This window comes from Eschscholzia californica, unplaced genomic scaffold (genome assembly GCF_041429995.1).
Source record: "Eschscholzia californica isolate CP2 unplaced genomic scaffold, dmEscCali1.0.p SCAF_1, whole genome shotgun sequence".
In the NCBI taxonomy this organism is placed as follows: domain Eukaryota; kingdom Viridiplantae; phylum Streptophyta; class Magnoliopsida; order Ranunculales; family Papaveraceae; genus Eschscholzia; species Eschscholzia californica.
The window spans coordinates 72,866,966-72,892,802 of record NW_028238198.1 but is presented as its reverse complement, the minus strand read 5'-3'; the positions used below and the strand labels follow the sequence as shown (position 1 = coordinate 72,892,802).

Here is a 25,837-nt window from a genome sequence, read left to right as displayed (position 1 = left end):
AATAATACATCAAAAAGTCAAGAGAAAAACAAATAAACGAATAAACAATAAAGAATAGAGCAAATGTTGTCTTGCTAACTAGCTACGCCGAACTCTAATAACTCCTCTTTTGTCGTCATCTACAATCTTCTGAAGGTCAGCAGGTAGATTATGTGGTAACATCTCTATATATCCCGATACTGGCTTCATTTTCGATAGGTAATCTGCTGCTTGGTTGATTTCTCGGTAAACATGTTGAATAGAGCATTCGTCCATTTGCCTCCATAACTCCCATATTTCTCGGACTACACGGATAAGTTGCCAGGGAGGCTTCTTCCCCTCATAAGACAAAATCGAAACAGCAAGGGAGGAGTCCGTAGCGATCTTCACTCGTCTTTTACCAAATTTCGCCGCTAGCTTTAATCCTAAGCAAATTCCCTGCATCTCATGCATAATTACCGACCTCCTCTCTGACCATGCTGCTGCTGATATTATAGGCTCACCTCGTGAGGTTCTCAAGATCGCACCATAACCACCTGAGACATCATCAAATGCCCCATCGGTATTGATTAGAATCTGATCCATACTAGGGCCTGCCCATTTACAAGTTTTCGATACTTGAATTGATAGTGGTACAGTCAGATGCCATCGTTCTAAGATCTGCTGAGCACCATCCAACCCATTCGGTTTATGTTTCCACGTCATTACCTTTATTTTGATGTCGCTGACTATTTGCCTGATTAGGATTTGTTCTGTTTTTTCCTCTCTACGGAAGACTCGGTTATTGCGTTCGATCCAAATATGATAGAAGAAACCGTTAAATACCATGCTACCAAGTCGTCCTATAATGGAGTTGCCTTTGAAAGTGTTAACACACCATTCAATTTCGTCAGCCCAGCACCCTGTTGCATTTTTCCTAATACCCATTAACATTAGAAGATCTGTCCATACCTTAAGAGAATAAGAGCATTGAAAAAAAAGGTGTTCATCGGACTCTTCAGCTACTTTACAAAGTGGACATACCTCATCTATATCCAGCCCCCATGATTTTAACTTTACTTTGGTCTTTAACCCTCGTTTCATGGCGATCCAGGTTATAAATGAATGTTTTGGTATCCCCTCCGGACACCAAACTAATTTTGACCAGGGAACTAGCTGCTTTTTTCGCCTTATAAAGTTGTATGTATCTCTAACCGTGTAGTCGCCCGTATTAGTTATCTTCCATACCGCCGTATCCTTTTCAATCCCTCCCACCGCAACTTCATTTAGAGTATTAAAAACCTCCTCGAAAACATGCCCAATCTGGTCAGAGAACTCCCAACGACCCTCTAGTAAGAAGTCCGATACCAAGGCGTCTTCCCTCATATTGTAAACGAATCGACCATTAGCTTTGAAGTAGTCGATAAGTGATCCCATAGGGTGCCAAACATCTCTCCAGAAGAAGGTTTTTGTGCCATCGTGTATCAAGTATTGAACCATACCTCTAGCCAGATCCCTACAACCAAGTATACGTCTCCAACACCACGAACAACTAGTAGGGACTTTCATGGTCCAGAAACTCTTTTTCCGAATCAGATTCTTCGTTACCCATCGGACCCATAAAGTATTCTTCTCACTGATTAAGTCCCATATGTGCCTAAGATTCATTGCTAGATTCATAGTTTCTATATCTCGGATACCAAGCCCTCCTTCACATTTTGGTAAGCAGACATTAAACCATTTCACCGCAGGCCTATTACTCCCCTCCTCGAGTCCTTTCCATAGGAATCTGTTGAATGTACGATTGATTTCTTTATAGACCCTCTTTGGGAGAACAAAGACCGAAGCCCAAAAAACTAACATGCTGCCTAGAACCGTCCGGATCAACAGTAGACGACCTGCATAAGATAGGAATCGTACTTTCCAAGACTGTATTCGAGTCTGGATTTGATTTAATAACGGAATACAATCTTTGTAAGCTAGTCTGGATGCTAGTAGAGGTAGCCCCAGGTACCTGATCGGTAGGGTTCCCAGCTGGAACCCAAGTACTGCTCTAACCACCTCCTTCTGCTCCTCTGACATAGCTGCGCAAAAGATTGAGCTCTTCCCCACATTTACTGCCAGACCTATTCCTTTTAATAAGTTGTTCACTACCTCTTTTAAGGCTTGAGCTGACCCTACATCTCCTCTCATAAAAACCATTAGGTCATCGGCGAAGCATAGGTGAGTTACTATCGGGTCTCTACATCGGGGATGCAATTTTAGGCTGCCACATTGCTGTTGCTTGTTTATCAGGACAGAAAACACTACCATCACCATGACGAATAAATAAGGTGAAAGTGGGCAGCCTTGTCGTAGCCCCTTTTTTCCCTCAAAATACCCTTGCGAGCCACCGTTAACCATAATTGAGAAACGAGGAGTAGAAATACATTCTTCGATCCAACCAACAAATCTGTGTGGCAACCCGAACTTCTTGAGAATCTTAAAGAGAGCTGACCACCTGACTGTATCATATGCCTTCCGTAGATCTATTTTCACGGTGCACCTGTCAAGACCCTGGGCTTTACTGTAATCTCTGACAAGCTCATGAGCCAACATAATGTTATCTTGTATCAACCTTCCAGAGATGAATGCTGATTGATTTTCACTGACTAATGAAGATGCATACCTCTTTAGTCTGATTGCCAAAATTTTGGTAATACACTTATATATGACATTACAACATGAGATCGGTCTGAAATCATTCATTGTCGAAGGGTTAGATACTTTAGGAATTAAAGAGATTAAAGTAGAGTTTACCTCCCTTAGAAGTTTGCCTGATCTGAAGAAGCTTTGTATAGCTCGAGTGAAATCATCACCTACTATACGCCAAAGCGATTTAAAAAACATAGACGAAAAACCATCCGGACCCGGAGCTTTATCCGAACCAATAGATGAGAGTGCTGCTAAAATTTCATCTCGGGAAGGTATTCCATTGAGTTGCGATGCTGAATCAGGCTCAAGGATATTTGGAAACACAATTTCGGACAGTACATCATCTTCTTCTATATTCGGTGAATCAGTGCCAAGTAAACCTGTAAAGTATTCCACGAATTTAGTGGGTATAATCTCTGCATTTGTAATCTCGGACCCATCTGTGTCGAAAATCTTTGTTATATTATTTCGGGCTCTTCTCTCCTTTACCGAACAGTGGAAAAAAGTCGTGTTTTGGTCATCTAGAGTTAGCCATTTGACTCGACTTTGCTGTTTTGCAATAGAGCAATCGGTCGTCATCTTTGTTACATAGTCATGGACTGCAATTCTCTCAATCCTGCGTAAATCTGGATTCAATGGGTCTGCAAAAAGTTTGTTCTGCCGCTCATGCATGATCTCTCTAGCCGTCTCCACTTGACTGGTTCCATTAGTATATCTTGTTCTTTTCCATTGAATAATCCGGTTCTTCACGGCTTTTAGTTTCGAAATGAGCTGAAACATCGGACTGCCCTCCACTTGAATCAACCAAGCTGAACTAACCATGTCTAGAAACCCCGGCTCCTCCAACCAGCAATTATAGAATTTAAACGGTCGTCGTCCCGAAGATTTAAAAACCTCAAGCGAGACTACCATAGGAGTATGGTCAGACCAGCCTGGTGCTAGGAACTCGGCTTGAACACCTGGAAATAGGTCTAATAGATTGACATTCATAAGAACTCTGTCAATTTTAGATAGTATATTCCGAGATCCCTCTTGTGAATTCGACCAAGTAAAGTGAACCCCCGTGTACGGACAGTCCAAAAGATGGGCATTTTGAATACATTCATTGAAATCAGAATAGTTACTAGGTCGAACCGCATCACCTCCAATTTTGTCTTCTGCGGAAAGAATAGAATTATAATCTCCCATTAGTACCCACGGTTGGTCGTAGGTTATAGCCAATTCCTCAATGTCTGCCCATAAGAGAGACCGCCCTGCTGAAAAAGTTAGTCCATACACAATGGCCAACATGAAAATTTTGTTGTTCCATTCAACTCTAGCAGCTATAAGTTGAGTCGAGTTATGTACCTGCTGAACCTTAACAATGTTCGGATCCCATGTGAGCCATATACGACCTCCACCCTCATTACTATAATTATCTAAGTAAGACCAAAAGGGATTTATACTATGTCGTATCCTGCTGCAATTTCTTTGAAGTACTTTTGTTTCCACAATACCACACATGCTCAATTTTCTTACCCGAATTAGATTCCGTACCTCCATGATCTTCCTATCATCGTTCAACCCTCGCACATTCCAGCAGCCCACATTAACCATCTATAAATCTTGATGGTTTTCGGCCTTTTGATTTCCTCTCCTCGGTAGTCCGAACACCGAAAGGGTTACTTCTTGGAGTTTTCAGATTCGCGTTACTAGGGGATCTTGATACCCGAGGGGTAGCTCTAATAGTTCCATCATGAATATTCTCCGGGTTATGCTCTTCACCTGAATCACTCTCACTTGTAGTGTCCACCATTCTGCTAGTGATGTCATGTTTGATGCTCGGTTTTTCCTTATAAGGTATCATTTTTGAAGTTTTAAAGTTCATCTTTCCCTCCAAGGTCATGGTCTGAACACATTGCCTCTTTGCTGAAGATTCAGTCGAGTGGTGGGATTCCCTATTCTTAGATCCAAGGGAATCATCAACACGCTTTGTAGGAGACTTTCCTTTCCTCCTAGTAACAACGGACCAGTCCCCTCGATAATTCAGTTCTTCAGTGGAGTCAGCACCAAAGCCTGTTTGAGTATTTTGTAGTGGTTCGGTGGTTGTTAATTGAAGTTCACTATTTTGTTTACTCGCCATCGAGTTAAGTTCAGCAGGTTGTCGCCTAAGTAATTCTACCTCTCCAAACTTGGGTGGACCTTGACTTAGCTCTCTACTAGCCACAACTTCTTGTGCCACTTGGACTGACCTGTTACCCCTGTCGATAACCATCTCTGTTCCCATGTCTCGATCCCCAGCACCAGCATTTGCATATGAAGAACCTGCATTCTGCTGTCCTGGTGTCCCTGAGGTATTTTCACAATTAGTTGATAATTTCTAGCATTATGCCCAAAGCCTTTACAAACAGCACATTTGGTTGGTTTCCAAAGATATTCAACTCTAATAAGAATTTCCTTTGTACCATTGATTCGTATAGGGATTGAAGAAACTAATTCTTGATCTTTACTTACCTCAATGCACACCCTTGCATAGCTCAACCGTGATTGTGATTCTGTGTACTGGTCCATCGATAACAATTGCCCTAGAAAACTAGCAATGAGGGAGATTCCTTTCTTATTCCAGAGAATCAATGGCACATCATGGAGATTGACCCAAATTGGGATCGATTTCAATTCTGATATCTCCTGCTCAATGAATAATTTCCAAGGTCGCACTAAGAACAATCGATTTTTGATAAAAACTGGTGGACTTAGAAGAATCCTATCTCTGTCTTCTTCAAGAGATAACTCAATAATATATGCCCCTTTCCCATGAATGGTCAATTTCAATTCTCCTTTAGGTTGCCAGATTCGAATTAAAGCATTGCGAACTATAGTGTAAGGAACCCTATCCCCCACAAAAGCTCCTACCAGCAGGGTCTCACACCTTCTCTGTTCCTCTTTGAAATTCTGGAGATCAACCTCCATGAACCTCTCACCAGCAAAAAACGATGGCTCTGTGTATTCATAAGTTTTCGTTGTTGATGAAGTATCCGATTTAAACAATGCCGCCCAGTTAGGTTTATCACCTTGCCCAATCCGAGTCGTGTTTGTATGGAGGGAGACTCCCCCCTCATCTGATTCCATGGAGAAAAGGAACAAGAAGAAAAACAAAATTGTTCTATCTATTTCTAGCGTCGTGGATGTCGTCCAGCCCTCGCCGACGACCCTGCTCCCATGAAGGAGATAGAACAAATATGTCCGGTATAATATTAAACATGAAGGTAAATAGGGAAATAATTAGCCAGCTGTTAAAGTTGATTAAAATTGACTAACTGGAAAATTTAAATGTTTAAAAGGAATATATTTGAAGTTGGTCATCTTAAAGGGGTTATTTTGTTGAGTTGGTTATCTGTAGGAGACCAAAATAGAATTAACCCATTGAAAATACATGCACAACTCTGATATTGTGCTCGGGGTTCCCCACCTACCTTGCCACATAAACTCATTTTTATTCACTGTTACAATTTTAAAACTTTTATTGTTTTTTTTACAAATTTTTGAGTCTAAAGTCCAAAAATATGGGGGTAATTAGTCATATATCCACTCCTAGATTAGTAAACACTATAAGAGCAACTCCAGTCCCAGATCGGAAAAAATCACTTTTCACCCAAAATTTTCAGCCTCAGTTCAGCCTCAAAAATTCAGCTCCAACCCCAGCCTCTCTTGAGGCCGAAAATTTGTTCATATGGGAAACGCGTATGTGGCCTTTTGTTGGTGTGCGAAAAACGTGTGTGGTTTTGTTTATATACAAAACTCGTGTTTGAACTATTTTCGGAATAATATATTTTTTTTCCAAAGTTGAAAAATTATTTGAGAATAAGTTCATCTGACCCTGAGACTCCTCTAGATGTTAATGCATATGGTCCCTCGGGAATAAGTCTAAATGTTTTCGCTGTTCCTCACCCACTTTTTCATTTATACATAGACCCTTTTGACCAGGTCTATACTATTTCGGGTATAGTACCAAACTTAACGACCTTAATGTCGTCTAAGTTTGGGGATTGCCTTTCTTTTTTGATAGTCTCACATGCACTATCAGTAATTTACAACAATGTGAGACTATCATTCACTGAAAACTTTGTGTTTTGGGTGGACCCACAGATGTATCGGTTATTGGTTTACAGTTAGTCACATATCTGTAATCAAGTAAGTAGAACTCTTTCTATTTTTTACGATTCATTTATTATGTCTGGTTGAAGACGTTAAACTTAGTGTTTTCTGGGAGGCAACCCACAGTTAGGACGTTGGAATCTGGTAATATCTTCCCCTTCACCCTATTATTTTTTTGCATAGTCTTCAGAACATTGAGGACAATGTTCGGTTTAAGTTTGGAGATAGGGGAATGAATTTTTTGCTAAGTCCTTACTTCAAAAATTCAAAAGGGTTCAAAATTTTTCGAATCTTAAAATTTTTTGGATTGAAAATGTGAGTCTAGTTGTTTTTGTTTGTTAATGGTCATAGAGTCTAGTTGGTTGTCTATGCTTTTGCTAAAGGTTTTTTCCACGAATTTCGAGTCTTGAAGTTGTCTGTGCACTAGCCATGTGAATGTTAGATAGGTGAAGAGTTGACTTTTCTGAGAGAACTTAATCGATCATTAGTGGAGACTTAACCTATGTGAGATTCTGATCCTTTCTTGTTGTTTTCAGTGATCTCTTCTGAGCTAATTCTGAGTAGAGTGAAGAGCTACTCAACCTCGCAATATTGAAAGAAAAACTCATTTGATCTCTTGAGTTCAAAATTTACAACCACTAGGGATGTCCTCGGGAATGCAAACCTTACTCTTGTAGTTTGAGAAACTTGAAAACAGTGTCAACTAGAGGATGATAGAAATCCATTTATCATTTAAAACCCTGAGAATAGGGTATGAAGCAAAAAGGAAGAGAATATTACCAAGGAAAGAATAATGTCAAGAAAGTGGTATTTGTATTATGAATCATATGAAAAAAAAAATAGTTTGTTTAGTGGTATTTCAGTGTTTATCCATTGAAGTGGTTCTTGAAGATTTGAAGATGTCGAGTTCTCAGTAGTTCTAGTCACATCATCATTCGTGTCTATTGACCTCTATAAAGCATTGTTAGAAAGTAGATCGGGTGAGAAGAGTTGGTAAGCTTCCCCATTCCGTATTAGTGGTTGTTTCCTTTCTAAGAGATCAGTCGCTCACAAAAAATTTAGTCTGTCTTTTGTAATGTGTTGAGTTTTTCTACATGCTCATACTCACACATTGAGTGAACCATTTCTGAGTGACTTAAATTTTTGAGTGTATGACCGTGAGGCAACAGTCGAGGCGAAATGTATTGAGAAGGTAATCAATGTCTTGTCTGTTCTGAACTGCAATGATACTCATATTGGCTGGTTAAGTGAACTTCGAGTCTTGATTACTAGTGAAGGGATTTTTAGCTTTTGTATGGTTTGGTCGACTTGGATTTCATTTCTATTAACTTTCGAAAATCCACCGGATTAACATTTTTAGTCCATGTCATATTTAGGCCCCAAATCATAAATATTATCAAACTAAAACTAGACATTGTCAAACTAAAATTAAATATTGACTTAATTAGTTGAATAAAATGTGAGCAATCAAACATAATCTAGGTTTTATTGGCATTTTAAAAATCCTAAGTTTTTACCTCAAAAATATTCCAGAAATAAGAGTTGAGTTGGCTTGAGAGTGGATGGATTTTTAAAAATAAAAATTCACCAACAATGTGAATATCCAAACCTTTTGAAATCTTATAAAAATTGGTGAAGAAAAATATTCAACCTCACTTTGGATCCTTAGGTTAGGTTTTTAGGGAGATAGGTTAGAGAGGGAAGGGAGGTTTAGGTTTAAGCAACACTGTTGCTTTGGGGAAGGGAGGGATTCACCGATTTCTAATCTCGACCGTCGCCCCAATGGACGGTTCAGATTAGAAAGCGACGAGGGACTTAATGTGGAATGCGCGGGGGACCTAAAACGAAACAACCGTGTTTAGTGGACTTAAGTTGAAAAGTTGGAAACAGTCGTAAGTAACTCCCGTGAAATGTGAAACGAACAAAGAGATGTGAAGCTCCCTCTCCAATACCTCAGCCCCTCACCTCAATGGCAAGGTTGTAAGGATTCTCAAATTTTGAAAACTTTAATAATAAAGAAGGGTTTCTCAATTAGACGATTATGAATTTCCGGATCGGGAAGGATCGCCATCAAATGGTCTAAGGTGTGATCAAGGAAAGATGAAGTTCAAGTTCACTCAACATAACGAACATTCTTCTATGTCGATTTTTATTTCTTCAGTTTACTCCAACATCCCAAATATTTCTATTTGATTCTATTTCATGCTTCAATTGAATCTTTCATGTAGAAATTAACCTACAAATTTGTTTCCTTTAAATTTTTTACATAAAAAATAACAAACAATTCTACATTATTTAAACCCCCAACAGAAGAAAAGACAAAAAGAAATATCAACAAACAAGACGTTAGTTTGGACATGTCAAACATATTTCTTGGATCATATCTATGGTGCCTTTGGCACTTTGATGAAATTAATGTGAATAAACGACTCGAACTAGAAGTGTCCATACTTTTGATATTGATCTCATTACAAATTTTAACCATTATTCATTAGAATTTTATAGGTATCTGCCACATGTCTAATAAAGTAATTGAACAAAAATAGTTGATAATTTTTCATTGAAATAGGAAACAATGAAAACAACTCTATACCCATTTTTCCAGTACTTAGTTTAAAGAATGTATTCTAATTTCTAACATCTCTTAACTGCTAGTGTAGTTCTCCCTTTGCAGTGTTAGTCGTATCCAAAGTCCAAACAGCTGTTATAACAGAAATATCAATTGTTTTAGTTGTAATTGTTCCAATTATTTACGGTTATTTGAACGATTTTATTTAAAAGGATTATAACCATTTTAATCTGGGAGAAACGGTGTGTCTTGCTTCTACATGCTTCCAATTAAATAACTCGTCCAAGTTTAATATGAGAGGAACGGTGTGTTTTGCTTTTGAATGCTTCTAAAGAACTAGGACACAACCGAGGAGAGTGCAAGGAAGTAAAGGTTTAACCATAGTTGTTTTATAATCTGTACAGCTGAAATCACTCGGGCTCATGTTAAATTAAACAAAAATAGTTATTTTAGTCAAAATATAAATATTATACATAATAAAAAAAAAAATTAAAACTAAAAGTTGATGTTTATTATTTTTTTTAATGTGGTGTATATATATATACACACCACATTGTTGACCAACTCACCGTTTTGGCCCCCAATTGTGTCCAGCATTTCGTTTTGACCTTAATTTTCTGTTTGGCCCCCAAACATTTTTGGGTTATTTCCCTAAGAAGCCCCAACTTTGTGATCGGTTTCCTGCCTAGCCCCCTACTTTATCAAAAATACCCAGATGACCCCCTTTTTCAGATTCCGTTATAACACCGTTAACCAGTCATCATTTCTCTCTCCTTCATCTCATCAACTCTCTCTGCCACCTAACCTTCTCGCCACCTCATCGTCTTCGCCGTCGATGGTCGCCGGCGGAAAAATTTCGGCCGGCGACCTTCAGACATAAATAAAAAAAAATTATCTTTTTTTCCTCTCTCCTCTTTCTCTCTAAATTTTTTTTTTGTTTTTCAAAATCCTTCATCTCTCTCTCACTATAGATCTGGTGAACCAGATCTAGATGGTCTGTGAACAGACCTTGTTGAAGGATTTTGAAAAAAAAAATTTAGAGAGAGAAAGAGGAGAGAGGAAAAAAGATAAATTTTTTTTTTTTGTTTGTTTGAAGGTCGCCAGCCAGCGACCATCGCCGCTGAAGGTGATGAGGTGGCGAGAAGGTTAGGTGGCGGAGAGAGGTGATGAGATGGAAGTGAGAGAAATGATGACTGGTTAACGGTGTTATAACGGAATCTGAAAAAAAGGGTCATCTGGATATTTTTTATAAAGTAGGGGGCTAGGCAGGAAACCGGTCACAAAGTTGGGGGCTATTAGGGAAATAACCCAACATTTTTTTCTAAACCTCCCAATTCTACTCTCATGGCAATTATGTAATTTATTTTTATTTTTTCTCTTTGTCCACTTCACCTCAATAATTTTCACATCACATGCTGCCAAATCAGAGGTCACCAAAAAATGTCTTCAGAGAAGGTCACCAACCGACCAATTTTCCGACCGGCGACCTTCAAACATTGAAAAAAAAAGGGTTATTTTCCAAATGGGCCCCTAACATTGTGACCAGCTTCCTGCCTAGCACCTTAGATTAGCAAAAAAAAATTCACTCTTCCTCTCTTAAATTTTTTTTTTCCTTCTCTCTCTCTCTAGAACAGATCTAGAGAGAGGAGGTTCGGGACCTTCAACAGATTTGTTCAAAGACTAGATGATAATGGTGGTGTTCTCTAATTTTTTGTTCACAGCCTAGATCATTCTCTGCTCTCTCTCTTCTCCTCTATCTATAACCGAGTGAAATTTCCTCAATCACTCCCTCTTTCTATAATTACTGTCTCTTTCTATATCTCTTCGATTTCTTTCTCTCTCGGTTCTTTATCTCTCTCTACTGTATTGGTAATAAAGATGAGAGAAAGGAAAAGATAAAAAAGAACTTCCCAAAATAGCTGAAGATAACCAATCCCGTGTTGATGGCTGTCATAGGGGCCGACTCAGTGCTTCGCGGGACTACAAAATCAAATGCGTCAGCACTCCCTGGACGCAAGATCAAGCGGTAGGAGTGAGTCCATCAGATCACGTGTCACGGCTGTGATGGAGTACGGAAATGTCTTGCTCTCGTTTGCACTGGACCTGGTTCCGAAAAGTACCGAAACGCAACTGAATCAAATCCGATAAGCCCTCCTTACATGCCCGAATTCATACCGACCGCGCCTATCACCGTCCATCTGTTGTGCTGGCCATCCGCCACATATCCTTCTCGAATTCTGGTCAACTAGATATGACCAAAAGTTTGACCCGAGATAACTCTCTCATCGAGACTCCGGTTTGATTTCCGTTTTCACCCTCGAGTTCGTCTTAGACTCTACTTCTCACCCGAACACCAATGTTGTCCAAAATGACTAGAATCAACAATTGACCACAATGCCCCTATCATGCCTTTTTTCTAATTTATCTGTTTTTCACATTGAACTCCGTAAAAGGCACCTGAGAAAAAGAAAGGGACAATTCATCAGAGTAACTACTCGAAATGGACTAACTAGCCCAAATTAAGAGATTCAGATGGGACATTTTCATGTCTCATCAGAGATATACCTCTAGGTGGAAACCTTTTGACAAAGTAAGCTTCATGCTCATCAATGGGTTCTTGTTCTTTAAGCCAATGTTCATGGTGAATAAGTCGACCTCGCAGTTCAGCAAAGTTTAAAGATCCTTCCTTATTTTGAATTGTAATGACAAACTGAAAATACTCTCTTCCCAGACCTTGAAGAGCAATTCGTGAGAGTTCAGAGTCAGAGACTAGATCATTGACAGCCACAAGTGAATCATCAATAGTTTTGATCTTACTTAGGTATTCAGAGATCGATAATGAACCTTTCTTGATGGTTTGAAGTCTATATCCCAAGGAGGATTTCTTTGCCTCAAATTCTTGAAGAAAAATTAACTCAAGATAAACCCAAATGTCTCTTGATGTCTTTAAACCTAAAATATCTGATGTTATTGACTGAGAAATGGTAGCTTTAATGAAAGATTTAACGAAACTATCATTTTTCCGCCATTGAAGATAGGCTGGATTAACAGCATCTCTACCCTCAAGAACAATTAATTGGGAGGGTTTAATTGTGCCATCAATATGGGAAATTAGGTCATTTCCAATTAGGGCATTCTCAATCTGGTCCTTCCAGACCAAGAAATTGGAACCATCCAAACGAGTCGAAATCAAACTTGTAATATTCGCATTATGTGAAGACTGTCCTGAATTAGGGTTTTGATTTGTAGCCATTTCCGGGGAGAGATTGAATCTCTGATTCTTTGATACAGAAGAAGCAACTCTTTTCCAGTTAGAATCTGAAAATTCAGCTTAAAGAAATACAAAGAATAGCAGAAATCTCTGATCGATTTGAAACTATCTTGTTCTTGAATTTAGTCCCAATTGCGTTTTCGAGAATTTGATGATTCGAAAAAAATCTCCAGGGCTCTGATACCACGAAAGTGAAGCTTAGATTTATTATTTCAACTAACTCAAAACAGTTTACATGAACTCATTATATAGAGTTGTAGAACAGAATAACAGAATTAAGAGAATAGTTTCTAGAGAGAGAAAGTTAGTTTAGGTGTTAGTTAAGTATAACTAATAACTAATCTAATTTGTTAATCAATAGTACACGACTGAACTGAACGTGTGAGGTGTGTGCCTATGGAAACAAACTAATTACACTTTCATCCATTCTGTAACTGTGCTTCTTCACTTAAGGCTTCTTGTTCCTTCAGTCTTCAACTTCAGTCCCTGGTTCATCATCTCTCTTACACTATTTTTGAAGTTTGAAGTAAATAAATGAAGCAGTCAACCAACCATTAGACTAAGAAAAGTTAGAGAGAATGAAGGAGAGAGATAGAGGCAATCATTAAAAGAAGAAAACATAGAAGATGAATACTCAAAACCTCTTCAATCCCAAATATGTACCTTGTTCTATATGTTTCTATTTTTATTTTCTCAATTTACTCCAACATCCCAAATGTTTATATTTGTTTCCATTTTCAAGCTTCAATTGAATCTTTTCTGTCCAAATTAACCAACAAATTTGCTTCCTTTAAATCTTTTACATAAAAATAAAATATAATTCGACATTATTTAAAACCATGATAGAAGGGAAGAGAAAATGAAATGTTAACGACCAAGTCGTTAGTTCGGACATGTCAAACATATATCTTGGGTCATACCTAAAGTGCCTTTGGCATTTTGATGAACTAATGTGAATAAACAACTCTAACTAGAATCGTCCACTGCATGAGATGTCTTTACTTTGGAGTTGAAAGTTACTGATATTGTTACATGGAAGTTGTGTGATACACTATTGATGTTGATCTTATTAGAATTTTTTAACAACTTTTCATTGAAACCTAATAGATATTTTCCACATGTCTAACATAGCAATAAACAAAAACAATTCATATTGATCTTACTATATGATTTTGATTATGGTGACCAATATGAAACTGCTTTCCACCGAGTCTCGATCCTACAACCTCAACCAATAAACAATAATATATAGATTTTTTAAAAGAGGGTAAGCAAACAACCCTCAAGATTAGATTCATGGCTTCACTATGTTATCACTATAGATGGGAGGATCCAATAGCAGACTTCATCTAAACAACAAAAAAATCAGATCATTAAAATAGTTTGGCCATGGGTAGTGGGAAGATAATTGAAGCAGATGTTTTTAGGACTGAAATTAAAGAAGAAACTATAGAACGCAGAGATAAAAGAGAGAGGAGGGGTACATAGTAATCTTGTAATTAAAAGAATTTCTCAGGGTTTTCTTTATTAAGACTATGGTCAATGAAATGTTGTCTCCATTTCTCATTTTTAAATAGAATTTCAAATAACAATCCTTTTACGGTTTCACCTTTGGATCGCAATTTCATTTCCGATATAGTTGAGTCCTTCAAATTCTAGGAATTCCACTTCTGAAATTGGATTTGAATATCGCTTATGTTGCCCATAACTACAGGGTCACCATCTTCATCATCCTCACTCGACTGGCCGATCCTCTTTTTGCCAAAACATAGAACCATAGTAATGGGGATTGAGGTTAGGTACAAGGAGAAGATTAAATTTGTGTGGTTCACACTTGCTGAAAGAGGCCAAGGCAATCAATTTTACCCAGATAAGGAGTCTTTACGAAAGTAGAGATTGGACATAACTTAAAATTATCTTTCCATCATATAAATTTAACCTCTAAAGGAAGAAGTAATAAACCAACTTGTGTCTAAGAGTGACAGCAAAATAAGAACCATGGAGCCGGACAAACCAGTCTCTTCTGTAAGGCTTGCCTGCCGAATCAACGAATCTGTAATAAGCAATCGCAGCCTCATTTTGTAAACGAAACTGTAATGTGTCAGCTCCCGTCTTGCCTACAAGTTTCTGCACGTGAAGCAAGATGAAAATGAAATTTCGATAGAAAAGCAATAAAAAGAAAGTGCAATGAGTGAGGCAACTTACAGTAGAATCTTCAAGAGAAGGGGTCTAACTTGCCCATTTTTGCAAACATGTTTCCATAAAACTTGGCATCCTTCTTGTTGTATTCTTTCACCTTCTCCTTCAGTACCTTGTATTCCAGCTTTACTTCCCTGTACCAACCATTCCGAAAACAAACGTCCCACAATTAACTTGAATGCAGTAAACATATTTAACTACTTAAACATGTATATAGCCATAGTCTCTAGTTCATTTATTCTTCCAACTTATGAGACTTTCAAGCAGGTTGGTGAGAAGATAGATTACCTGTTGTTTGGATCAATCTCAAGAGCCTTCTTAATATCCAGCTCCGCTAGATCAAAGTCAATTTGTTGAATATATGCTTGGGCTCGCCTATATAGTGCCTTCACGTTCACACTCTCAATTTCCAGTACCTAGTATAACCATCTCTCCGAAATTTAGTATTTCGGATATTATATCTCTATAACACTCTAGAAATGAAAAGTGTTTAATTAGAGAGAATGGGTCAAGCTTTAGAGACCTTGGTGCACAGCTTCTCAGCTTCCTTGAAGTTTTTAAGTTTCAGTTTGCAAGCTGCATTGTTGAGGTTGCAACTGACCTTCAGGACCTTCGTCTGCTTTTTCTCGTCTTCACTAAAGGAAGAATCATACTCGATGGACTTACCAGCCTAATTGAGCAAACAATTTTTCGTTGATTTGGGTGGCGAAAATGGTTTAAGTCACAAGCTTACAAGAAGTTAAGGAACAAGTTTACCTTTTCATATCTCTTTGAGGCTCTCTCGTATTTACCCGCTTTAAATAGAGCATTACCTTCTTCCTTTTTTTTCGAAGCAGCTTCTATCTTCTCCTGGTTGTTCATATCCCAGGACTCTTTCTCCTATTGTACAGAAAACATAAAGTTAGCTCATCTTGTGTAAATTTCCTTGACCCCACCTGAGTCTCTTTTCAAAAAGAAAATTCTATGAGATAGGGAGACTGTCACTGACCTTAACAAATGATACAAGTTCGACTTCGTAACACAAAGTTGAGCCAGGAGGTACAACAGCGAGTTCTTGATGAGATTCGGAAGAACCAAAAGCATATTCTGGTGCAATAGTTATCAGTGCAACCTCGCCCTTCTTCATTGTCATGACAGCTTTATCAAGGCCATCAATAACTTGATCTGGTAAGGAAATCAAGATGTTTAGCTCAGTCAATTAGTATCAACAAAACGCAAACAAAATATTATATAGTATCCGTACCATCGTCTGTCTTGAACTCAAACTCTTCCTCATCGTGACCCTTCTTAGAAAAAATTGTCCCATCTTGCAGCTTACCGTTCAATTTCACTGGCACGGAAAAGAATTGAGGATGTTAATGAGAAATTGATAGCAAGAAATAATTCGATTATGTATGTTAGTTACCTTTGACTACAGTTCCATCATTAGGTCGCTCATAGCCTTCTCCTTCTTTAATGATCTTCTTAACGACCTTTTTGTCATCAGTCACTTCTGTGACAGTCTTCCATGCGACCAACTCAAGAGTTATCAAAAGTGTGGCATTTGGTGGTACAGCTCCTTCTTCACCAGAAGCTGGTCTACCCTTCTCCCCAAATCCATCTGTAACCAAACAAAGCTTATTCTGATAAGAAATTGTGAATTAGCAATTATATAAGTTGTTTTATGTTAACAGAATAGGATCCTACACTGTGGCTTCACTTTCAGGAGAACCTTTTCCTTCTTCTTCATTGTTTTCACAGCACTTGCCAGAGCAGGACAGAAATAACCTGGTTACAAGGAAAATCATCTTTGTTATTAATTTGACGAAGTTTGCAAAGAAACGTATTCTTCATGAAGAAGAGACAATTAAGACTGACCATCTCTAACAGTGAACTCCACTCCTTCAGAATGTGATACGAGACTGCCATCTTCAAGTCGAGCTTCATAATTGACTGCGTTTGTTGAAAAAAAGAGCAAAAGATCAATTCAGTAGGGAGATGATTCACCAACTCAATTACACGAATTAATAGTAATAGAGAGGACATACTAAACACTTCATCAAGATCCTTAGGGTTTTGCCATTTTTCTCCTTTAGAGAGAATCTTCTTTAAAATCCCTCCATCTCTGCAAATGTCCTTCACACTAGACCACGAGAGTAATTCAACATCGAACTGGAGAGTGGCATTGGGTGGAATTGTTGGAGGAGAACCAGCCTCACCATAAGCTAAGTCTGCAGGGATGGTGAAGATGGCATTCTCTCCCTTCTTCATGGTCTTAATACCAATGTCCCATCCCTTGATGACTTCGCCTGTAACAAAAGAAACTGTGTCATTACACGAAAATAAAAAGTTCCCCAATTACAAACCATTCTACTCTGATTTTCTCTCACCACACCTGAATATGGAAGCAGGGTCCATATAAACCATTACCAGGTCCACATAGAACACGATTAAAAAGTGAAAATAATTTGCCTTTATGTTCTTCCATCATGATAACAGACCAGACCACAAGTTGAAACTAAGAATTTTGGTAGTTGCAGCATATAGATGATGCCAATTATGGAGAACTGTTCAGAAGACCTACTCTCAGGAGATTTACCTGTCTAGAGATTTCTCCATATGGTCTCTCTATAGATATCTCCAAAGCCGTAAGTCATACAAAGACCAAGCATGTGGGGATGCACAATCATTTCAGAAGAGATAAAATAAGATTGAGAGAGATGAGACAAATCAACACAGAATCACGCAGGTTTCTTCACCAAAAGATATAGTAACCCGAACTTCTGAAGAATTTCTAAAGAACCATAGCATGACTCAAGAGCTAAGCAATGTAGTAGATTCAATGTCAACGAGACGGCGTCACTACTTATTCTCTCTACACATATATCTCGCTCCCTAGAAGTTACTCTATCTATAATCTCCCATCCCAGACATTCTATGGAACGTCCTCTCGATACTTTTCTTCATCTACTCTTTGGAGACTTCTCTCGAGATCCCTCTTGTTTGATCGAAGTAAAAGAAGTGAGACGAGAGATCATGTTTGACTAATCCAATCGGTGATACTTAGAAGAAGGCTGAGAGCTTTCCTCCACCTTGGGTTGTCCAGAAACGACGTGTAAATAATACGAAGTATGAGACAGTGAGAGCGAGTAAGAAAGCAGTACACATACTGAAGTGTCTACAGGAGTGTAGTCCAATGTCATGTAACATATAATAATAGAAGTCATTTTCTTTATTAAAGTGCCCAATTCCCAACAAGCCCATTTTTTTTTTTTTGAAACTCTGAATGAATATATTAAAAGAAGAAAACTATGTAAAAAAGTGATGGGGAGAGCTTGGTACACGTCTCACGACATCCAAGCCCCTCAATTGACAACTACCTCTAGGAAAGATACATCAACCCACTTTCTCTACTGGTCTTCAACAACATGACGATACCTATATTATTCAACCACAACAACTATGAACGCACCAAGTATCTCAATGTTGAGTCCTAGAAAATGGTAAAAAGCAGGAAGCATTACTCATTTCTTCGGAGTTGAAGAAAAGGCTACCGATTTCCATTAGTAAATTTTGTTAACTCCTGGGCTAAAATCACTGAACACCATTATTTTTTCCAATTATAAGAAAGACAAACCCAAGTGACAAGAAAAAAGTATGAACTAAGTGCAGTCGAAGCGACGTGAGGCGAGTGCCTTGGGGCGTCTCTAAGCGATATGAGAGTTTTGTGCCACAAAACCTCTTGGGCAAGCCTCAAACAACACTCACGGCACAAAAGTGGTGCAGCTAGCTAAAATTTAAACATCTTGGGGTAAAAGTAATTCAATAGATAATACATTTCTTACACAAGCAATACTTAATTACTTTACTAACGGAAAAGACAATCTCGCCAAACTAACTTAAGTGTAATCTTGAAAATGACTATAAATGTTTTCTAGTAAGAACTAGAAATGTATTAATACTTTAAAATGGAAAAGAGGCCGAAAATTGATGCTAATGATTGACAAGAGCAGTTTTAGGATCTCTACTGTCTTATTGTGAAGTACTTCCCAATCAAACACAGAATCCCGAAATTAGAACCCAAATAGTTCTTTACGCACAAATGCTTATAGAGAACTAAAACTTCTATTCCCATAATCACTTGCCACAAATAACATATGTATTTTGCCTATCATTTATTTGTTAGTTGAAGTTTTATGTGAACTCATGTCCTTTTAGTCTTTCCATTATTCGGACTTCGCTTTACTCGGGTGTGCGGTATATCTCGTGTCTAAGCAATTTAGGCATAGTTGTGCCTTGAGTTCGCTTTACACCCTTTACTACTCTGGATGAAGTTTTCCATAAATGTTAAATCCAAACGCTGATCATTGGGATATAAAACAATTAATGACTCTACTAAACTGTATTGGACCTTTCAACAACAATAATCACTTGCACTAAAAATATGTATTAAGAACAAAATACTAATAATCGTTAGGATTCATATTTAATCCGCTGATGATCAAGCTGAAAACCCATCTATTAAATTACCAAAACACATCGAAAAACTGCTTTAAAAATTTTCAAAGGCAGATTAGAACAGACCAAAAAACAGACGATTATTAAAAGTTATACCTTCACCAAGCTTGAACTTGAATGGTGTTCCCCTGTCACGGCTTGAATCGAATTGAGTTCCATCAAGCAAAGTCCCAGTGTAATGAACTGCAAATTGAAATCGACCATGAAAACTCAATCAACCCACAGAACCCACACAACAAAAATAAGAATCAACGTAACAAAATTGAAAAGTGAAGTGATTATTAGACGAAATAACCTTCAACTTCGTCCCCATTCTCAGGAGTCTCCCAATCTTGACCTTCCTTAAGAAGCTTCTTCTTCAATCCTTGATTCCCAATCTCTTTTTCTTCTCCTACTTTAAGAGATGGGTTCTCGTCAGGGAGGTCGAAGTCTTCTGCCATTGTCTCAGCTCCTGGGATATCAAAGTCATCATCCATTGCTTATAAGGATTTGCCGGAGAGAGAGAGAGAGAGAGAGTGTGAGAGGGTTTTTTTCTGTTGTGAAACCAGGTAGAGAATGAGATTGCAGTGATTGTAAAAAGTTTTGAGGGTTTTAGAACTTGGCGCTGCTATAAGCACCCGGCAAATCTATTATAGGCTGGCAGTTATTTACTTGACTCGGATCAATCATAATTGACCAGAGCTTTCTATAAGCACCAAGTCTAGTGCCTACTAACGTAAAGTTAAAAGAGAAATGGAGAAAGTTCAAGAGGTTATATAGATGGGTCCTTCAAAATTCAATCTTTCGTATTGACGGCGGCAAAGGCTTTTGAAGATAAGCTAGATAATGAAATTTTTGCATTAGATCATCTTGATCTTGATGACATTGAAACTTTGAGAGCACGAATATTGCAGCAGATAAAGAAAATGGCTGAGAAAACGAGACATAGGGTCTCAGTAGATCATGGTGAATACAATGAGATCCAACCTGAAAACGTTTGTCGAAAAGGGCAAAATCTCTAGTAGTAGTAGTAGTAGTAGTAATTTGTAGGGTCTAGGGTAATTGAATCAAATTTAGTAGTAATAATTTGTAGGGTCTAGGGTAATTGAATCAAATTTGATAGAGTTTAGGTAGTAGTAGTAATAAAAAAAAATATACTTTGAATGGTTAGGAGTCAAATCCACAATCTCAGACTACCTCCGCCTTAATAACCCACATCACTACCACTAAGTCAGGGCATTAGCTAATGTTAGATTTTCACGTGATCAGATACATACCTTGCATGCAATTATATATTTAAAATAAATATAAGTACCACTATAATTTTTTTTGGGAGGATCAAGGACCGGTCGCACCCCCTTGGATCCTCCCCTGATTTCGAGTACTCTTCCAGAATCCCATCTGTGTAATTCATTGAATCGTTTTCTAATTGGTGTTAGGTGGACTTAGCAAACGGCGTTTAGCAGGGCATTAAGGTTATGACCCTTAAAGCCTTAAAGGGGTGGGTGATTACAAAATCGCGATGCCTATAGAATTCTTGGTGGTTGGTTGCCTGCTAATAGAACTGACACTAATAGCAGCTTGACCAGGGGATTTTAGCGGTGCCATTTGGAAAGAACTATTTATTTTAGAGGTAGAGGAATTTTCCAAATTAAATTGGGAGTTATTTTGCCTATGTGATACACTAAAATACCAGACGATGAGTTTGGGACATGAAGATGTTAATTTCTTGATTTTTGGACAATGATTAACTTTACCATCAAAAGATAATAATGTCTAATAAACTTTAACTTTAGTGAACTCTAGTTAAAAAAACGTGAGATGTCATACACTAATCTTTTTGAACTTTTGATATCTCAGAACACTAATTTCTTAAATTCAGATTTCCTAACACTATTTGTTAAATTCAGATCTCCAAACACTAGTTTTCGAAACAAAAAAGTCATAAATATGCAAAATCTATATAACAAAATAGAACTTATTTTGCTGACTGAGACAAAATAAATGTTGCTGACTAAGACAAAAATAAAGCTTCCATCTATATGTAGATGGGTGCTTACTGGGACAAACCCTTACATAAGTCTAACCGTATGCTTCGTTTCATCTAGCATCTTTACCATTGGATCTTACAATCTTCCTCTCATCAATGGAGGAAGATTGCAAAAAGGAAGTGGAAACGGTTTATCTAGACATTGTTTTTACATCTCTCTTTAGAGGTTGCGACAAAAATCCCAGTGAAGAAATATGGTAATCTGCTAACCTTCATAATTTGGGTTTTAGAATTTCATCAATACGTTTCTCTCCCTCTTCATTTTTAGTTAACTGATTTTTGCAGAAGAAGAATTTATGTTTTTAGGGTTTTACGATTTTTCAACTTTTTTCTCTCCCTCTTCATCAATACGTTTCTCTCTCTCTTCATATTTCTGGAAATTGAGAATGAAGAGTTTCTTCTAATAATTTGGTTTCTTCGTCTAGAAATGGTTTTTACATCTCTCTCTAGAGGTCGCAACAAAAATCCCAGTGAAGAAACTGAGAAGGTCAGTTACTATCCTAATAATTTGGTTTCTTCTGTAGTTGATTTAGAAATAAAGAGCTTGATTTGTAAGTTTATAATTTTCCTTTACAGGTTTCGGTTGTTGTGATTTCACAAAAGCAAATAGATTGAACAAGAAAATTGGGTTTCTTAGTTAGGTAATTATTAGTTCTTTTTTTAATCTTAATGTTGTTTGCAAACTGTTGATTACTTGCATTCGGCCTGAAGGAGGTAAATCGCCCATAAATTTTAGAAAAAAGAAAATTAGAAGCATCAGATCTGTAGGTATGAAGAAAGATACTGGTTCATAATCGAACTTTATTAGTTGTATAAATAAATAGAGAAATGGGTCGGGCCATTTTAAGTTAAACATGTTTGTTGTTGTGATTTGAAACGAAGTTTATCTATAACTAATGATATAAGACATATAAACTTTTTGTTTGTTGTAAGGATTTTAGATTTGATTTCGTTCGAGTTGAGTTTCTTAAAATTTCTTTATCATATCATTAGTCAAAAATTGAATCGAAACAAACTTGAAGAATCTTGAACAGTTTCAAATTAATAGATGGGGTTTGATACAAATTATACATAGTAATGACATAGAGACATGATACATTTTTGTTTTTTGGTTTCGATTTTATTTGCGTCTGATTTCTTCAAATTTCCATATCATAAAGTTTCTAAAAGTTTACATGAAGAAATAAAGTAACTTATCAAATTACAGTTCGCTTGTCCTTGATGCAGTGAGGTGGTGAAATTGACTATGCAGAATCTAATTAACAACTCTTTATGTTCTTCATCACCAATTCTGAGTCGACAAGAACTATCATGATTGTGTGCCTTTATGATTCTTTTTGTATGTGGTTGCTTGTAATTCCTCTTTTTGAATGTCGTTGATTTATTTCTATCTTTTATGCTTTTGAAAGATATCTCAAAATGAAATGATGGTGTGTTTGGATGGCGGAATCATGAATCCGCGGATTCATGAGTCCTTGGGATTCATGATTCCACGGATTCATGAATCCAAGTAATATTTTTTGGCTTGTTTGACAACTAAGAATTCTATGATTTATTATTATTTGAGTATTTTTAAACGTCGTTAGAAAAAATATGATTTTTGAAAAAAATAATGATTTTGAAAAAAAATAATGATTTTGTAGAAGGAAATATTTTTTTGTTGATTTTAAGTTTAAAATTTAGGTTCATTAATCCAAAATCCTAGCAAATCCTAGGGGGTAGGGTGGGATTTTGGTCCAATATAAATTTTGGAATTAAGAATCCTTAGGATTCAAGAGTCCTTAGGATTCAAGAGTCCTAGGATTCTTGGTAGCCAAACAGACCAAGGATTCATGATTTCTACCAAATTCCACTTTTGATAGGAATCCTACTTAGGAATCCTGCAACCAAACACACCATGAGATAATTCAAGTGTGGGACAAACGGTGAATTTTGTATACCGAGGCTTTACCAATTTGATCTTGCTTTTTATGATTTATCCTTCGTTACCCATTTCTGACTGAACTTTTCTAACTAGTCTCGCTTTTTAAAACTTCTTTTTGGGTCGATCCTGCATAAGTTTTATATTCACCCAGATTCGTTTGAAGTACCATATTCTCTTTGGGTTAAAGAGTTTATCTTCATTCATTGTATGTTTACTTAGATATTTCAGTGATGATACTAGTATAAATAGTAATACGGTGAAGAGATAACTAAGTCAATTCCCGTCGTTTGATTTAATTCTTGTTATCCAAATCTCCATTGTTCATGTACGAACCATGTCCGAAATCCATCTTCTCTTCTCCACTAATCACAACCATGTATAGATCAACTATGAAAACTTCAACAATTATCTTTGAATCCGTTTTTAGAGTGAGAAACTCTCATCAAATCGTTTTTGAATCTTCTTCAAAACCGTCTTTATGCCGTGACGAAACCACATGATGATGGAATTGTTGTTAATGGAGACTTCATCTTTCTCTCTGTCTACTTCAGATTTTCTTATTATAGATCTAAAAGAAAATACAAACTAAAAAAGAGAAAAATTCGGAGGATGAATCCCTCCTTCGGAAAACAACAAGATCTTGTTTACTCTCTCTGGAGAAAAAATGGTTATTCTCTCTCTCTCTCTCTCTCTCTCTCTCTCTCTCTCTCTCTCTCCTCACGGGAATACTTGAAATGTAAAAGCGTTAGGTTGATAATTGAGCCTGAGGGAGGGTGCGTGGATTTTTCGAGAAATAATTTAAATTTTGAAAATGTTCTGGTTAGAGAAGTATTTTCTTTGATCTTTCTTTCAATTGATTTTCGGTGATGTTTCTATTGGTTGAAATACATTTTATTTCCCTTCGTATTGCTTTCCAATAAATTCTTTCAGATAAGTGCAATATCGTCTATCTAAACGAAACCGATGCTCGCCTTGCTAATAATGGCCTACCACTAGATATTCAGAAGTTACAGAGTCAAGTAAAATATAATGCTCTTTACGTTCGCTACTCAGACAAAGTCGGGTAAAAGGTTTGTTAGTATTTTAAGGCACGATGGCCTTTCCCAAGTTACATAAACTAAGGAGGCATTGTTCGCTTATAGACTGTCCATTCGGTTGCGTTCTCGAAAGCAAAACTTTTTCAATATTTCATCTTATGCATTTTAAGACTTTTATCCAATTTTAGTGTTATATAGTTTAAGAACTTTAATATTTGATATATGTATTAAGTTTTTTTATTATGTTTGTCTTGCTTAAGACTTTTATCCAATTTTAGTGTTATATAGTTTAAGAACTTTAATATTTGATATAGTTTAAGAAATGATTGTCTTGTTTAGTTAGTTTTTGTCTTGGTTTAAATGTCTTGGTTTAAATGTCAAGGAATTCACTAATCACTTCGTTAGCACTTTTTCTGTAGAGGTGGTAGGACCTACCTTCTCACATCCAATTCCCATGATCGCGTTTGTGTTTGAAACTGGGTCTTTGGTCACTGACATAATACTCAAGACACAGCAGGTAGTTTTTTTTTTTAATCTGGAAATCGATTCAATATTTCAAATAGATAACTTGTACCATCCATCAAAGCAAGAAAGCGTTGTTACCTACATTTTTCCACTACCTCAGTTTTGTTTTTCTCTTTTTTGTGGATGTGCGTTCTGAGTGGCTAATTTGTGAATAAGATTACATTATTGTTATTGACTTTGGTATTTGCAGGTAAATTACACTTTTCATCAGCAATGGTGCTTGTATTAAGGCGAGAGTTACATATTCAGAGTTATGAAACCCTTTTGAAGTTGTTGCGAGAATCGATTAAAGGATAAAGCTGAGTTTAAACTAAGGTATAGTTTAACTTAATGGAACCGTTAGATGGTTACTTATTTGTCACGTTTGGTAGTATTCACATCTCAACTAGGCGTTTGATGAAAAACCCAGTTAGTATTTCGTGTCATATCCTTACAGGCTTGTTGCAAACATTCGTCTGATCTGGTTCAGATGATGGAAATATTGAGGTCTGAAACGTAATATTGCGAACACCTGTCTACATTGTTAAAAAATGCACATCACATGTTCGCTTTTAATGATGAATTTACGACACCATAATTCTTGATGGAGATTAAGCAGGTATAAAGTCTTGACTACATCATTATTGCCAAAGTTTGATTAACTTCACTAGCCGCATCAAATCTTCATTTTCGATGCTTGGAGGGTAGATTGAACCGTATTAATTCTTAATTTTAATTTTATTTGTTTTGGCCCCTTGGTACACAAAAGTGTTTTGGTGTATTTATTGAATGGCCGATTTGAAAAGATTGAATACTTCTTTTTTTTGTTGCAATAAGAGATTGATTACTTTAACCCAATGTAAAGTTCGAGGATTTTTATGTTTAGATTTATTCGGTTACTACAGGTTTATGATTCCCCAACAAATGGGGATAAATTTAAAAAAAGAAATAGAAAAAACAAGAACTAAAAGAGGAAAGATGTATTTGGTGGGGGGGGGGGGGGGGGGGGGGGGGGGGGTAG

At 37.1% G+C, this 25,837-nt stretch overlaps 1 protein-coding gene across 1 annotated transcript; it reads right to left on the bottom strand.

The window, feature by feature from the left end:
* Positions 1 to 14,506: 14,506 nt before the first annotated feature.
* Positions 14,507 to 20,477, bottom strand: LOC147568959 (peptidyl-prolyl cis-trans isomerase FKBP62-like). The gene is made up of 13 exons (XM_086655402.1): positions 19,618 to 20,477; positions 19,419 to 19,505; positions 16,853 to 17,113; positions 16,683 to 16,757; positions 16,512 to 16,592; positions 16,231 to 16,425; positions 16,069 to 16,155; positions 15,814 to 15,989; positions 15,582 to 15,704; positions 15,349 to 15,495; positions 15,114 to 15,241; positions 14,832 to 14,959; positions 14,507 to 14,753 (listed from the first exon to the last, which is right to left on the bottom strand). Exons 1-12 carry the CDS (start codon positions 19,796 to 19,798, stop codon positions 14,842 to 14,844), a joined length of 1,659 nt encoding a protein of 552 aa, XP_086511528.1. The 5' UTR covers positions 19,799 to 20,477; the 3' UTR covers positions 14,507 to 14,753; positions 14,832 to 14,841.
* Positions 20,478 to 25,837: the final 5,360 nt, after the last annotated feature.

Excerpts from the sequence above, each read along its gene's own strand:
- LOC147568959 (XM_086655402.1), bottom strand. The coding sequence starts at position 19,798 with ATGGATGATGACTTTGATATCCCAGGAGCTGAGACAATGGCAGAAGAC. Across the intron at positions 17,114-19,418 it reads CAAGTTCAAGCTTGGTGAAG|GCGAAGTCATCAAGGGATGG; the intron begins GTATAACTTTTA and ends CTTTTGTTACAG. Across the intron at positions 14,960-15,113 it reads GAGATTGATCCAAACAACAG|GGAAGTAAAGCTGGAATACA; the intron begins GTAATCTATCTT and ends TGGTTGGTACAG.